Source organism: Raphanus sativus, chromosome 4 (genome assembly GCF_000801105.2).
Source record: "Raphanus sativus cultivar WK10039 chromosome 4, ASM80110v3, whole genome shotgun sequence".
Taxonomy (NCBI): Eukaryota; Viridiplantae; Streptophyta; class Magnoliopsida; order Brassicales; family Brassicaceae; genus Raphanus; species Raphanus sativus.
The window spans coordinates 10,775,281-10,789,663 of NC_079514.1; the positions used below are offsets into that span (position 1 = coordinate 10,775,281).

At 38.0% G+C, this 14,383-nt stretch overlaps 4 protein-coding genes across 8 annotated transcripts; 3 read left to right on the forward strand and 1 right to left on the reverse strand.

The window, feature by feature from the left end:
* The first annotated feature begins 1,573 nt into the window (after window positions 1-1,573).
* LOC108849057 (UMP-CMP kinase 3) lies at window positions 1,574-4,437 on the forward strand. Of its 3 annotated transcripts, none has more exons than XM_018622558.2 (10): window positions 1,576-1,709; window positions 2,299-2,363; window positions 2,479-2,530; window positions 2,687-2,804; window positions 2,922-3,078; window positions 3,158-3,238; window positions 3,334-3,441; window positions 3,531-3,602; window positions 3,930-3,971; window positions 4,192-4,437. In XM_018622558.2, the coding sequence occupies exons 2-9, from the start codon at window positions 2,331-2,333 to the stop codon at window positions 3,939-3,941; spliced, it is 633 nt and encodes a 210-aa protein (XP_018478060.1). In that variant the 5' UTR covers window positions 1,576-1,709; window positions 2,299-2,330; the 3' UTR covers window positions 3,942-3,971; window positions 4,192-4,437. The 3 variants fall into 3 exon arrangements, with proteins under 3 accessions (XP_018478059.1, XP_018478060.1, XP_018478061.1); XM_018622559.2 differs by having other exon boundaries at window positions 4,200-4,437; XM_018622557.2 differs by lacking the exons at window positions 3,930-3,971; window positions 4,192-4,437 and having other exon boundaries at window positions 1,574-1,709; window positions 3,531-3,819.
* Window positions 4,438-5,197: 760 nt separating this feature from the next.
* LOC108854689 (DEAD-box ATP-dependent RNA helicase 3, chloroplastic) lies at window positions 5,198-8,809 on the reverse strand. Of its 2 annotated transcripts, XR_001949951.2 has the most exons (11): window positions 8,327-8,809; window positions 8,096-8,232; window positions 7,595-8,009; window positions 7,421-7,519; window positions 7,109-7,333; window positions 6,644-7,021; window positions 6,340-6,483; window positions 6,148-6,243; window positions 5,750-6,048; window positions 5,419-5,669; window positions 5,198-5,325 (listed from the first exon to the last, which is right to left on the reverse strand). XR_001949951.2 is itself a non-coding variant. In XM_018628311.2 (10 exons), the coding sequence occupies exons 1-10, from the start codon at window positions 8,711-8,713 to the stop codon at window positions 5,591-5,593; spliced, it is 2,259 nt and encodes a 752-aa protein (XP_018483813.1). In that variant the 5' UTR covers window positions 8,714-8,809; the 3' UTR covers window positions 5,198-5,590. The 2 variants fall into 2 exon arrangements, 1 of the variants encoding a protein (XP_018483813.1); XM_018628311.2 differs by having other exon boundaries at window positions 5,198-5,669.
* Window positions 8,810-9,871: 1,062 nt separating this feature from the next.
* LOC108848335 (uncharacterized) lies at window positions 9,872-12,478 on the forward strand. Of its 2 annotated transcripts, none has more exons than XM_057009721.1 (7): window positions 9,872-10,254; window positions 10,338-10,496; window positions 10,578-10,651; window positions 10,782-10,931; window positions 11,079-11,364; window positions 11,430-11,663; window positions 11,729-12,478. In XM_057009721.1, the coding sequence occupies exons 2-7, from the start codon at window positions 10,341-10,343 to the stop codon at window positions 12,089-12,091; spliced, it is 1,263 nt and encodes a 420-aa protein (XP_056865701.1). In that variant the 5' UTR covers window positions 9,872-10,254; window positions 10,338-10,340; the 3' UTR covers window positions 12,092-12,478. The 2 variants fall into 2 exon arrangements, with proteins under 2 accessions (XP_056865701.1, XP_018477171.1); XM_018621669.2 differs by having other exon boundaries at window positions 9,872-10,235; window positions 10,337-10,496.
* An 808-nt stretch (window positions 12,479-13,286) lies between these two features.
* LOC108852123 (uncharacterized) lies at window positions 13,287-13,951 on the forward strand. The gene has a single exon (XM_018625620.2). The coding sequence runs from the start codon at window positions 13,482-13,484 to the stop codon at window positions 13,797-13,799; it is 318 nt and encodes a 105-aa protein (XP_018481122.1). The 5' UTR covers window positions 13,287-13,481; the 3' UTR covers window positions 13,800-13,951.
* The last annotated feature ends 432 nt before the right edge of the window (window positions 13,952-14,383 follow it).

The following is a 14,383-nucleotide window of genomic DNA, read 5'->3' on the forward strand; positions in this document are numbered from 1 at the left end:
ATTGAGTCAGATTGTAGGAAAGCAATCAATATTCTAAATGGAAAGGAATTTCATTTTGCAACATATAATTGGAAGCAAGAGATCAAATGGTGGGTGGATCAGTTCCAAGAAGTTATTTTCCATTGGGTTAATAGGGAGGCAAACAAAGTTGCAGATGTGCTTGCTCGTTCGAGATCACCAACTATGGCTTCTTATTGTTTTTTTTTTGTAAACTTGGCTTCTTATTGTTTTCATTACAAAGTTTTAACATTTGCACCAAAAAAAAAAAAAAATTCGAATCTTCTTCGTGAAGATTTTGTACTTGGCACAAGTTAATTAATAAAGTTGAATAAAGTTGATGATGTTAGAAAAAAAAAAAAGAACATTCATAGGCCATGAACCATTTTAGTTTTCTATGAATGAAATATGGTTGCACAAAAAAAAGAATATTCATATATACTTGTACATATTAATTACCAATACCAATTCAAAAACGTTTGCGAGCAAGTCAAGGCTCAGGCTACTAAAAACTAGGCAGATTTACGAATAATTATATGATTTATCACGGCATCTTCATCTCTGCCATTCTAAAATGTTAATCAACCGGGTTGGTTTGTGGCTAAATGAATATGGAGATCAGTGACGTGTCACGTGAAAAGAGCTAACGTGTATCGATCGTTAAATCCGAAGTATCTTGCTTATGAAAAAGTTGAGTCAAAAACAAGTATGTTCTCAAATATAAAGGTAACACAGTTATTGCTCAAAAAAAAAAAAAAAAGGTAACACAGTTCATTAACAATAACCGTTTTACGCAAGGCCCATGTGTTAGGCTCATTTGGCGCTTAGGCCTGCCTAAGATCAGGTCCGGTCAAGAGTATAGACACAAAAAGCGATCGTTTAGGTGCTTGCCTATAATAAAATAAAATTTCTACTTTGATCAACAAAAGAAAAAAAAACCTTTCTTCCAATAATTCTTAGAGAATTATCTTATGATCGCTCTAAATGTAGTTTATTATGTTTTTAATAACTAGGAATATATCTTTTACATTATTAATATAATATTAATTTATTTTAAATAATTTATAATAGAGCTGACAAAAACAGAATTTTATAATAGTATATTAAATAATCTAACTTTTATTCCTTAATCTTTCAAAACGTAATTACATAAATAATGTCTTGTCAGATTTTCATTTTCTTGTCAGCAATATTTTTGTTAATTTAAATAGTACTCCCTCTGTTTCATAATAAATATCACTCTGAGCTTATTTTCTTGTTACACAAAGAGTGTCACTTTACAATTCCAATGTAAATTATACTAATTTTCAGCTGAAAATTAATTGCAAACTGCATTGATTTTATAAATAATTTTATTTATCTAAAATACTATTGGTTAAAAAGGTACAATTAATTACAATTTACATATATTTCAACAATTTTCTTAATCTGTGTGAAAAATGTCACAACGACACTCTTTAAAAAAACAGAGGGAGTATTATAATATATTAAGAGCAGTATTTAAAATAATTAAATGGACAACCGACGGGAAAATTAATGGACAGAAACTAGAGGTCGGTAATTAAAAAAATAATTTAAAGGAATGTATTTACTAAAAAAAAAAGATATGTGTGTTTGTATGCTTCTGTATATATAGCTTTGCTCTCCTTCCTCGTTTCTCACTTTTCAGCGTTGAATCAAATCTCTTCGTGTTCCCCTCTTTCCTTCTTCAGGTTAGTTTTATTCCACAGTTTCTCTTTTAAAGATTATTGCCTGTGCAAAAAAAAAAAAACATGTGTAATGAATGGTTCTTGTCTTTCATTCATGTCGTTTTCCGACCAATGCTCGATCTTACATTTCGTCCAAAGTTTTCACCTTTGATTCGTTCTTCAGCTGTTTAATTCCAATTCTGTGTATTGATCTTTCTTCTGCGAAATTGTTAAGAAAAAAATGTTTGTGATTCATCTGATCTACATGCTTTAGGCATTTAGATCTGCGGTTCAGTCACTCGGTGTTTCGGATCCTTCTAGATTGATTCAAAGATCACATTTTTATGAATGAATCGATCCAAAGATCTCATCTTTTTGGTTCTGTCGGATCTACTTGTGTTGATCTTATATACGTCAGCATTTATCTGTTGCTTACATCACTTGATATTTTCTGTTTTGTAGCTTTTTTAAAAAAATCAAAAACTTTTTTTTACTCCCTTGGATCTAACTTTTACCTCTTCTTCTATGTACTAAAAGCACTTAGGATCTGCACCTTTTTGGTCCATTTATGGAAAAAAAAATTTATGAGAATTATTTGGATTCTTCTTCACAGGTGTAATATTTGAACCAAATTGCTTACCTACCATGGGATCCACTGTTGATGCAGCAGCAAACAAGGTAATGATTTTGATGACACTTGGATTATAAAACCATTTTTTATGCTGCTTGGGGGGAAATGCATTGTTTAACTTCAAACCCGTTTTGAAGTTTATGTTTGGTCTGGTTTCTCCAGGGTGTTAATGGAACCGCAACTGCCAAGAAACCCACTGTTATATTTGTCCTTGGTAAGTTCATCATCTCTCTTATTTTTCTTTGTTAATACCGTTACTTCTCAGCCATCAGGCTTGTGGTCTTCTTATCCTCATGATCCATGAGATGTGTATGTTAATTTTTGTACATCTTACTGAGCTTGTCCTCTGTTCCATGTATATGGTCAACAGGTGGCCCAGGAAGTGGGAAAGGTACACAGTGTGCCTATATCGTTGAACATTATGGCTACACACATCTGAGTGCTGGAGACCTTCTTAGAGCTGAAATTAAATCTGGCAATGAAAATGGGTAATGCCCTCAAAGCTCCCTGGCATTGTCTTATATATACACTGAAATTTTCAAGTCTCTCAAACTAATAATTTATTTTGCTAAAAGCATTTGTGGCCTCTAAAATGGTATGTGCAGAACTATGATCCAGAATATGATTAAAGAAGGGAAGATTGTACCATCTGAGGTTACAATCAAGCTTCTGCAGAAAGCAATTCAGGAAAACGGGAATGACAAGTTCCTCATTGATGGTTTCCCTCGCAATGAGGAGAACCGAGCTGCCTTTGAAAAAGTTGTAAGTAACATTCAAAAGTGTTTAACAGATGGTTTATATACAATTTGCTTAAATGACATGTCTTTGGTGATATTTGTAGACTGAGATTGAGCCCAAGTTTGTCTTGTTCTTTGATTGTCCTGAGGAAGAGATGGAGAGGCGCCTGTTGGGCAGAAACCAGGTTAAATATATGATATGAAAAGCTCTCTGTGATTTTTTTGCTCTTGTCTTATATCTCTTTGTGCCATGTATATTGATTGTTGCCTCTATTGAAAGGGGAGAGAGGATGACAATATCGAGACTATAAGGAAGCGTTTCAAGGTGTTTCTTGAATCTAGCTTGCCTGTTATTCAGTACTACGAAGCTAAGGGTAAAGTTAGGAAGGTAAAGTCTTTTTCTTTCTTCTTTTCTTGTTTTGATTCCCTTTACTGTTCCAGTAATTGTAAGTTGTTAACATAGTTTTGTTGTTTCAGATTCATGCCGCAAAGCCCATTGAAGATGTGTTTCAGGAGGTGAAGGCAGTCTTTACACCTGAAGCTGAGAAGGTAAAAAACAATACTTGTGTGATTCTCTAATCCTCTATTAGTCAAAAAAAAAAGGAAATAAAAAGATTCCTCCCAGGAATCACATGTGTTTGTACTTGTAATGTAGAAGGTTTGTAACTAACTAATGTTTAATCATAGATTCATCATGAGTGTGGTCTGTAAAGATGATAAATAATGTATTTGCATAAACTTTGATGATCCAACTTTCTTTTTTACCTCGCAACTCTGTTATGAATAGAGCAATGCTAAATAGCTTGGCACAGTGATATATAGAGGCCAAGTAGCTGCAGCTATGAAGTTAACAAATTATGTGAACGTTTTATTTAGGTTGAAGCCTAGGCTGAAGACATATACGGATAAATTGATCAGGTATGTATGTTGTTTCCATAGCAGTCAATGATGATGGATCATTTTCTTTTATTTTATGTTCAAATTCAACTCAAGTTCTGATCTATAAAGGTAACTTGAGAATCTGGAATAAAGGCTATGGAAGCTGATGCTTTGATATATATATATGTGTGGTATCTAGTTCTCTAAGAATCTTTGACAGGAGTATGTGATGATTATTAATGTTTGCTTTCTTTTAAAGATTTGCAGGTAGCTGGGTGGGTGGCATCTTCTTTACTGGGAAGTCTCTGCTTGGCCTTACCTTTTTTCTATATAACTATATATGATATGATTACTGTTATTATTATACAGATTGTTACCTATTGATATCATTTTTGATTTTGTACTTGATGGGATTTGTGATTGGCTTTTCTGTAATTTCGTAAAACAAATTCATTGGATTTTTCTAATATATACTAAGATTAATGGAATCTTTGTGCTCTGGTTACTTTTTCTTGTCGTTGCCGAGAGTTCAAGTTAAGTTACTTTTTCTTTAGAGGTCAAAATCTTATTGTAATCCTAATATTAGTTAATTAGTTAATGAAAGTTCAAGTTAAGCCAAAAGAAAAAAAAAGAAGAAGCGAATGTAGTTCTAAATCAAAGAGTTATCCAGTCCAACAACACAAACAAAACATAAGTTAAACTTTATTCAAGTCAAACCAACACAAACAAAACACACGAACGAATCTAACAAAAATTTACTCTGTATAGAGGCAAAAACTCAGTATAAACACCTATACAACCATCTCATATCTCTATCAAACAATAAACACATTAGACTGATCATCTTTGTTTTGAACAAAAGAAACTGTGGAAGAGAAAATGGCGGGAAAAGTGTACATGGTGATGGCACCAGTGATGATGGCATGTGTTTTAGAAGCGTGCAATGCAAATGAGAGCAAGCCAACGCAAAACCCAAAGTTCAAGTGTTTCAGAAACTGTTCCATAGAATGTGGCAAAAAAAACAAACCTTGTTACCAAGATTAATATGTGGTCTCCCACGACGACCTCCTAGACCAACTACATCTTAATCACCTTCCTCCACCGTCTAAACAAACCTTATACATGCATTCATCATCGAAGGAAAGAATCGAGAAATATCATCAAATGTATCCGGTAACTGTGTGACACAGTCGATTCATGTAATGACTTGCAGCATATGTATCACGACCTATATAAACTACTATAGTGACATAGGTCCTGTCAAATACATGTGATAACGATTCACATATAATAATAGAAACGTACAGAACAATTAAGAGTAGCGTAAATAGACTGTCTAACCACTTGAAATCATACAAAATTCAGAAACATGGAACCTGATCATCATAATAACCTAAAAGAAAACAAAAAAGGATCCATCAGCTTTCCTTGTTTCTGAAGCAATCTCTGAAAATGCCAATTGAGGAAAACCTTCTCCTTTACTTACTTTGCTGCTGCACTATGCTTATAATAAACCCTTGTCCGAAGTATACATCCTCCATGACTGCAATCTCTACCGTCTTGAAACAAACGGTTGAAGCAAGCATGAAAGAATTCACATTAAGAACACCAAAAAGGGACAAGGATCTCTCTCTGTCTCAAGAACAGAGCCATTAGCTTTAAAACCCTCTCTTGTCAGGACAATCTGCTGCCCTGTGTCCTGAACTTCCACAATTGAAGCAAGCACCTCCAAAACTCCTGTTTTACAAACATCAAATGAATCAGTTGAAAGAGAACAGATTTCAACATAGTTTTGATTGAAGCTTAAAAAAACTCACCTCTCCCTAGAAGGAGCTCTGCTGCTTGATCTTCTGTCACTACCGCCGCCAATCAACCAATCATCAGAACTTCCTCTGGAACCACCACCACCACGGGACCAGCTGCTACCTCCACCACCACTGCTTCTACTTCTTCTGTCATCATCACCTCCCCAACTATCACGTCCTCGTGATGATCCTCCTCCTCTACCGCCAAATCTTGACCCTCTAGAACCTCCTCCTCCTCTAGGCATCCTGTCTCTGCTAGAGAACCGTCCATAGTTATCACTAGACGGTCCATCATCTTGCAGCGGGGGCAACTACAAAAGATGTCAAGTGTTGTTAGTCCAAAAGGATCTTATTGTGTTAGTATCAAAAGAGTGAAAACCAACATAACTAAGGGAAGCCAAGATCAATACCTTTGTTATCAAGGATATACTGTTTCCTTCTGGCACTTCATTCTCTAGCAGCTCTTTAGCGATGTCCTCTGGTAGATCAAACACAGCTCCTTGTACCTGAATATACATTACCAGAATCAGAGATTTCTAAGATAATAAGATAAGTTTCAAAGATACTCTGCTGATTTGATAACTCATTTCAATGAGACTGACCCTCTCATCTGCGATTATGAAGATTTTTCCAACTCGATCTGCAGCTGGACGGTAAACATCGGAAAGAAAACCAGTCACAGACCTTGCAGACAAGAAGCCTCTAGCGTTTGCTGGATCTCGTATTAACTGCAAAGTCACCCATCCCTGCAGTCCAAAAAAAAAATTAACTTCAGTTCATGATTGCAGAACAAATCTATCAACAGGACATAATCAACTCGAGTCATTAAAAGTTGCTATTAAGTATTTAGTGGATAGGTTTCTCAAGAAGCAATCTAAAATGTTAATGACTTCTCATTTGTTAAACCTGTTCATGACTGAGGAGAGATCTCGATGAAGGTGGCTGAGAGAAACCGCTAAGGTGAGCCAGAGCTGCAGCTAAAGCATCTGTGCCTTTCTCCTCAAACAGTTTCTGAGCAGTTGCTGAGAAAAACTTAATAGACTCAGGGTGAACACCGTTTAGAGTGGCCACCACATGGTCTGCTGACGCTTCCAACAAGTCTCCAACAGTTGGTGGGCTAATAAACTCAAATCTGCATCCCACGTCACGCTCCAGAGACCTCACGGTTCTCTTCTGGCTGCTGCTGTGCATGAGAATGGCAGAGCCTTCTTTCCCTGCACGCCCGGTACGACCAGAACGGTGCACAAAAGTCTCTGGGTCATTAGGAAGTTCATAGTGGATAACCTGTTAAAACAGAAAATGTCAGAACAAACATATGCCATAAAAAAAGAGGATTAAAACTATATCTACTGAAACTTTTTGAAAACTTACTAGATCTACGTTTGGGATGTCAAGTCCACGAGATGCAACATCAGTGGCAACCAGTACTGTGAACTTCCCCTGGCGGAAACCATTGAGTGTTCTCTCTCTTTGATGCTGAGAGATATCTCCATGAAGTGCCTCGGAAGCTATACTGTTTGACAACGCTAGAGAGACCTCGTCTGCATCTCTTTTCGTTTGGGTAAAAACAATGGTCTTCCCACCCTTCGCATACACCTTCAAGTTTTGAAAAAATTGAAATAATCAATATAGAGTTAAAAGAGACCAATGAAATAGTAAACTATTAAATCAGCTGAGCCATACTGTTATAAGGTCACTTAAAATAGTGCGTTTTGATGTTGATGTGGCTGAGATTGCATAGAGTTTGATCCCTTCCGCGAGCTTCTCATCTTGGTCTCCAACCTACCAATCCAGTAAACAAACAAGCCTTAAGCATCTGAGTCCAACCTTAGATAACGAGAAGAAACAGTCTTTTACCAGATCGATGTTCAAGGGATTGTCAAGGTACTTCCTCGCCAACTTCTTAACCCAAGTAGGCATAGTCGCCGAGAAAAGCATGCTCTGTCTCTTCTGCGGGAGATTCTCAAGAATCGACTCCACAGCCTCCTCAAACCCAACAGCAAGCATCTGGTCAGCTTCATCAAGCACCAAGTACTCAACCTCACCCAGCTTGAGACTCCTCCCTTCAATCAAATCAATGATTCTTCCAGGAGTCCCAACAACAACATCAACACCACGAGTCAGAGCATTCTGCTGAATGGTGTAAGAGACACCACCGTACACGCAAACAGTGCTGAGATAAGGCGCAGACTCCTTAATCTCCTTCTCCACTTGCTTAGCGAGCTCTCTGGTAGGCGCGAGTACAAGGAACTTAGCAAGACGACCAGGCCTCCTATTCACAACAAGACAACAACACAAAACACTTAGAAACGTCACATCAATCTAAAACAAAAGGGAGATGTTAAAAGAAGGCAAGACCTGAACTCAGAGTAGTCTCCAGCTTGTTCAGTGAGGCGTTTGATGATAGGGATACCGAAAGCTAAAGTCTTTCCAGTTCCTGTCTTGGCACGAGCTATGATGTCTCGTCCTTGAAGTGCAGGAACCAACACAGCCCTCTTCAGAACAACAAAACAGTTATGTCAAATACATATAAAAAGGATAAAGTTCTGTAATAGTTTCTCAGATTGAAAGGATGAGACTTTTTAAAACCTGAATGGGGAAGAGGTGAGTGATACCACGCTTCTCCAGAGACTCGCCGAGACGCTGAGGCAAGCCGAGTTTCGAGATGGCGAGCTCTTCAGCATCGTCGGAGGAAGAGGAGTCGCCGTCGAGGTCGAATTCGTCGGAAAGGCCGAGGCTTTTGAAAGCTTCCTCGCTGAGAACGGAGTTGGGAGTCGCGACGGCGGAAGGGATGAGGAGAGAGGAGGAAGAGGAAGAGGAGTGGATAAGGCGAGTTGTACGGAGAGAGAAGGGAGAGAAGAAGGGTTTGTTGAGAGAGAGAGCTAAGCAACCAGACCTCTTCTTGGAAGTGGTTTTGGAGAATTCCAGGTGAGGAGGAACCTGGTAAAGAGATGGAACTCCCACCGTCGACGCCATGACTCGATACCCGGAGGAGAGGAGGAAGAGATAAGGTGTGAGTTTTTTGAAAGGCTTTGTAACCTTCCACGCCTTTGCTTTGCTTCTCTGCGCTTGCCCTATCTTTATTTATGTGTAAACACACTCTCCAAGTGGCGTAAAATATCAGATATTATGGGCCGGTCTTAGGCTGTATTCAGGCCCATTATATGGATAGGAAACTTAGCATCCTGGCCTTGTATGTGGGATATAGATATTTTTGGGGCGGGGTCGGTTAGTTTCATTCTCTTACATATTAATGTGGGATAAACTTAATTCATGTAAATGTTTTGATTAGTTAGACTCTCTTTGGCACATTCTACAAGGCCGTTTTTAAAATTCCAGAGAATCGATTGCCATTGTCAACCTTCGACGAGTACTACAGGACCGTAACTCCCATGACATCTCCAGAATAACCAGTTCTCGATGAACTCTTCGAACTTCGTAACCATTACCGTCTATGAAGTCCAAGACGAACATAAAGATGAGAGAAACTCTTACCAAGAGACGTCCATCTCCAATGCCGCCACGAAAGGAGCAAGAAATCGGGTTGATATTAACGCCACATCCGCTACATCCTGTTAAGAAGCCTCAAAAACCTGCAAGTAAAGTCAGGCTACACTAATCGTTTATTTACTTCACACCATGTAAATGTTTTTGGTTAGTAAGACTCTCTTTGGCATATACAAAGAAGAGCCAAATTTCATCATTCTCTGTTTGACGCTTTAAAATACATGACTAAACTAATTGTTTATTTACTTCACACTTCACACCTTTGACACAAGTTGTATCACATGTCATCTCTTTCTAAAAGTATGATTTACTGGTAAAGATCTTGAAGCAAAGACATGGAATGTTGTAGTTTTAAAAAAGAAGTCTCTAATTTCCAAGCTTGAGGCTTTGGCTTTGCCGACAAATCATGTTGTATTATTTATAATCGTAAAGTACATTATCATGAACCGTCTAATGGTATCACTGGATTAGCTTTAGACTTATGATTGAATATTGATGAAAAATACATTACTCTAATTAAAAAAATTTAGAAAGCCAAATAATTTGACCCAAAATAAATTAAAAAAAAAAAAAAGAGAGAGCGAAATAATTTATTTAGGGGTTGAAGTTCACAGGCTGGATTGGATGGACGGACGTTGAATCTAAAAATCTTCAGAGACTATAATTAAAATTAAAAAATTAAAAAGATCTTTCTTTCTTTTCGAAACTTGCTTTGCTGTGAAACCCATCTCCCAAAAAGTTTGCTCCTTTCGCAGGGAAGGAAGAAGAAGAAAGAAGGAAGGAAGGCTTATCAAAACCCTCATCCCAAAATCCACAATAAATCTTTCTCTCTCTCTCTCTTCCGCAAATTAGGGTTCTTTTCTTCTTCCTTCCCGATTACGAATCGTGTCTCTCAATTCTGGGTTTGCGTCGTTTCCCCCATTTTGGATTCATACTTGCTCTAAAGCTTCAAACTTTATTATATTTGGGTTCTTGTTCTGCTTTCAAAAAGGTTTCAACTTTTCTCTAGGGTATAGCTTTGTACCCAAAATCTCCTCTTTCTTGCATTTGCTTGATTACATTGCCTCTAAAGTTTGTTCATTTATTTTGCAGAAAAATGGCGGATTCGATACCGTTTTATCTCAACATCGTGGCGTTTCTATGCACTGTTGGAGCCATTGCATTGGCAATATTCCACATCTACAGGCACCTTCTCAACTACACGGAGCCTACTTATCAGAGATACATCGTACGCATCATCTTCATGGTCCCGGTTAGCATTGTCCTCACCATCTCTCTCTCTTGACATTGTTTTTAGTTCTCTGACATGTTGTATTCACCTCCCTGCTGCCAGGTTTACGCCTTCATGTCATTCTTGTCCCTTGTGCTACCTACAAGCTCCATTTATTTTGATTCCATACGAGAAGTGTGAGTGTGTTTCTAAGTTTCTGATCCTGCTGCCTAATGTGATTTGTCTCTAATCCTTTGAGCCTTGAGAGTGTATACAAATATGTTATTTGTGACTCTAATGGCTAACTTTTTTTTTGGTGGTTTCCAGTTATGAGGCTTGGGTCATTTACAATTTCCTATCGCTCTGTTTGGCATGGGTTGGAGGTCCAGGAGCAGTTGTGCTTAGTTTAAGCGGTCGCTCTCTCAAACCATCCTTGTGTCTCATGACTTGTTGCTTTCCACCTTTAACATTGGATGGGTTAGTAGTTTACTTAAACCAAAACCCAACTTCTTTCTTCTACTCATTAAAGATTAGGCAGTAGTTAGTTACATAGCTTTATGAGTGTTTGTCACTAAAGACAAATATTAGTTTACACATACATTGAATTATTCTGTTTGTATGCAGGCGTTTTATTCGACGTTGCAAGCAAGGCTGTCTGCAGTTTGTTATTCTAAAACCTATCCTAGTGGCTGTCACACTTGTGCTTTATGCAAAAGGGAAGTACAAGGATGGAAACTTTAACCCTGATCAAGCATATCTCTACCTTACCATCATCTACACCATATCCTACACAGTTGCTTTGTACGCCCTTGTGCTGTTCTACATGGCCTGCAGAGATCTCCTTCAGCCATTCAATCCAGTCCCAAAGTTTGTGATCATTAAGTCTGTTGTCTTTCTAACCTATTGGCAGGTAAAAACTCTTTGACTTTTGCTATCTTCCAACAACTCTTGACCCCTTCTTCCTTTTTGAAACAGGGTGTTCTTGTTTTTCTTGCTGCAAAATCTGGATTCATACAAACCGCTGAGGAGGCAGCTCATTTTCAGAATTTCATTATATGCGTGGAGATGCTTATCGCTGCAGCGTGCCATTTCTATGCTTTTCCATACAAGGAGTACGCGGGTGCCAATGTTGGTGGAGCCGGAAGTTTCTCAGGGAGCCTCTCACATGCTGTGAAACTAAATGACTTCTACCATGACACTGTTCACCAGGTAAAACTTGATCTTTGTTTTAACCATTATGGCTTTTTCGTGATGATTGGTTGTTATTGTTGCAGTTTGCTCCCACTTATCACGATTATGTACTCTATAACCATACTGATAGTGGAGACGAGGGGACAAAGAAGTACCGGTCGAGAACTTTTGTGCCGACTGGGCAAGAGATGGAGGCGATGAGAAAGAACCAGACTGTGTATGCAAACAAGATAGATGGTGTTTCGGTGGTCTCGAGTAGTGTATCTTCTTCAGTGGGAAGCTCACCGAAAAGCTCCAGCGTAACACCTGAGGCTGCTGTGAAATCTTCGCTGCTTGTTGATGATGCCTCGGATTCTCTTGATACGATGTATGATATGTCGCTCATCGACATTGATATATCTAGTTTCCCCAGCAATGTCCCCTCAGCAAGTGAAAGTGGGTCCTAGATAGGAGCAGAAAAGGAAGATTATTGTAGAAAGCACCATTTTAAAGATACTACAAAACGTGCTCCTGAATGTTGGATTCAAGTGAATCTTCTGAGGTGTGTTCTTAGTTGGAAGGTGTTAGTAGAAAACTCGAGGATAAATGAAAAAAAAAAAGCTTCTGAACCCGTTTTGCGTTGAGCTCTTGTTGTAGCTTTGTGTGATGAGTCTTCTTCTACTAGCAGCATGTTTCTTGTCCTTGCCTGCTCTGTAGATATATACTAGGGCTTGAAACTTGTCTTTTTCCTCAAGCTTGTGTATTGTTTCGCAGCTAGAAACATTCTTCAAATATACATGTAACTAGAATGAGTTTGGAGAATCTTTAAAAGTCTAAATGTTGTGTGTTCTTGGCATCAGTTTCTTAAACTTGAGAGCATAGTGATAAATAACAAAGTCCTTGTACCTAACTTACACTTGTGAAATTGCAAACCTTTTTGTTGTGACATGGCATAAGAGATGTCTTGTTAGGCATATCCTTTTTATAGTATAATGCCCGATGTAACATCTTCACAAACCTAACTTACACTTGACAGCTTTGCACCACCAAACATAAACTATTTAGGCCTTTGGTATTCTTGTGTGACCACAAAAAGTTAATAGGAGTATATCAAATAAGTATTTGTATAGTAGAAAGATTTTTTATGAGCACCTCTTTTTACATTGTCACTCTTTTATAAAAAGTAATCAATAAGAAAATGAGGGTATTCTCTTAAATTCGTTGAACAATTGTCTTGGATTATACGTATTATTTTTCACGATTTTCGCATCTAGAAAATGTCTTCTCTGATTCAATGAATGTGTGTCTTTTAAGCTATAGTAATAATTAGGTTTATTGTTTTCGATAAAGAGACCTCATAAACGGAGTAGTTTCGATTCATAACCCACTAAACAAATACTCCACATTCATTCATTCTCGAAACAAATGGTTTCATTCACTGCTTTTACTTTGATGTTATGTTAGTTAATACTTAATGGAATGTTGTTGGTCATCGGGGAAGACGTTAAATTAAAGTCTCACCAGATTTTTGGATGGATTAACGAGGACAAAAGACTCAAGCGAGATAACACATATGTCTGCGCCAATAAGAACACTGTGCGTAACACATGATAAAAGTATTTATTTAAGAGAGAAGGAGACCACTAACGCACGCTTTTATAACCAAAAAGCTTGACAAAAAAATAATAACCAAAAAGCTTCGAACATAACGCGACTGCGTTAGCGACAAAGACTGAGCGTTTAGTAGGGGTCTCTATAAACCCTTTACTTTTAAGGGCTCCATATTTTCCAAACTTGGAAACATAAAGATCCCTAAAAAGAAAAGAAAAAAACCCCATTTCTCAGCCTCCACTGAATATGAGTGAGAAGCTCGTTTTCAGAAGCAACGGTGGTGGTGGTGGCGGCGGCGGAGACCGTTACTTCCATGGAGAGTATCTGGAGAAGAGACAGCTGTTTCTCAGGAGCTACCAGTTCTCCAGGAAACAGAGCTTCAGGGAGAAGGTTACTAGATCTGTTAGGAGAGTGAAGAGGTTTGTGTGGACACAGCTGAGATCAACGAGGAAGTTGAAACGCGTTTTCTGGTCTCGACTCAGATCGGCGTTTTTCTTCCGCCGCAGACGCTTTTTCCGTCTCCTTCATTTACACCAAGACGAACCTTATTACAACTGCTTCTAAAAAGGTTTTAGAGAGATTTGGGAAAACGCTTGAGTCAGTTGTGTGATTGTTCCGTTCTTTGATTATGTTTTTGCTTTTTGCTCAAATAAATCATTGTATAATCTCCGTTAATCAGATGATTAGTAAGCTTAATCGAAGTTTTAGAATTATCATTTTTTTCTTTCTTTAATTAAATCTGGTTTCTGGAATGGGGAAAGTCAACAGAAGGTTTATCGTGTCAATGTGTACGGAGCGAATCATGCAAGAAACGTGAGAACTTGGCGTTGAATTACAAATTTACAACACAGTTTTAAGACACGAAGTCAGGGAGTGGTTCCTCTTTGCGTGTCCCTTGGTCAACTTGTTCAAAGCTGGCGTCTTCGTTCTAATGGGCCTAAGTCTTAAGCAAATTATAACAACACTCGGCCCATAGTGTATAGTGGAAATGTTGCTGGGTGTCTCACATGTGGCCCAACTATTGAATCTCTTGTTCAAACATCTCATTTAGTTGTATGTACATAGTAACCATTTTGTTGCAGTAACCTCCTTTTTCAGAACGTTTTATTGAAGCTAATACAAAAATAATTATAAGAAAATAAACCTTT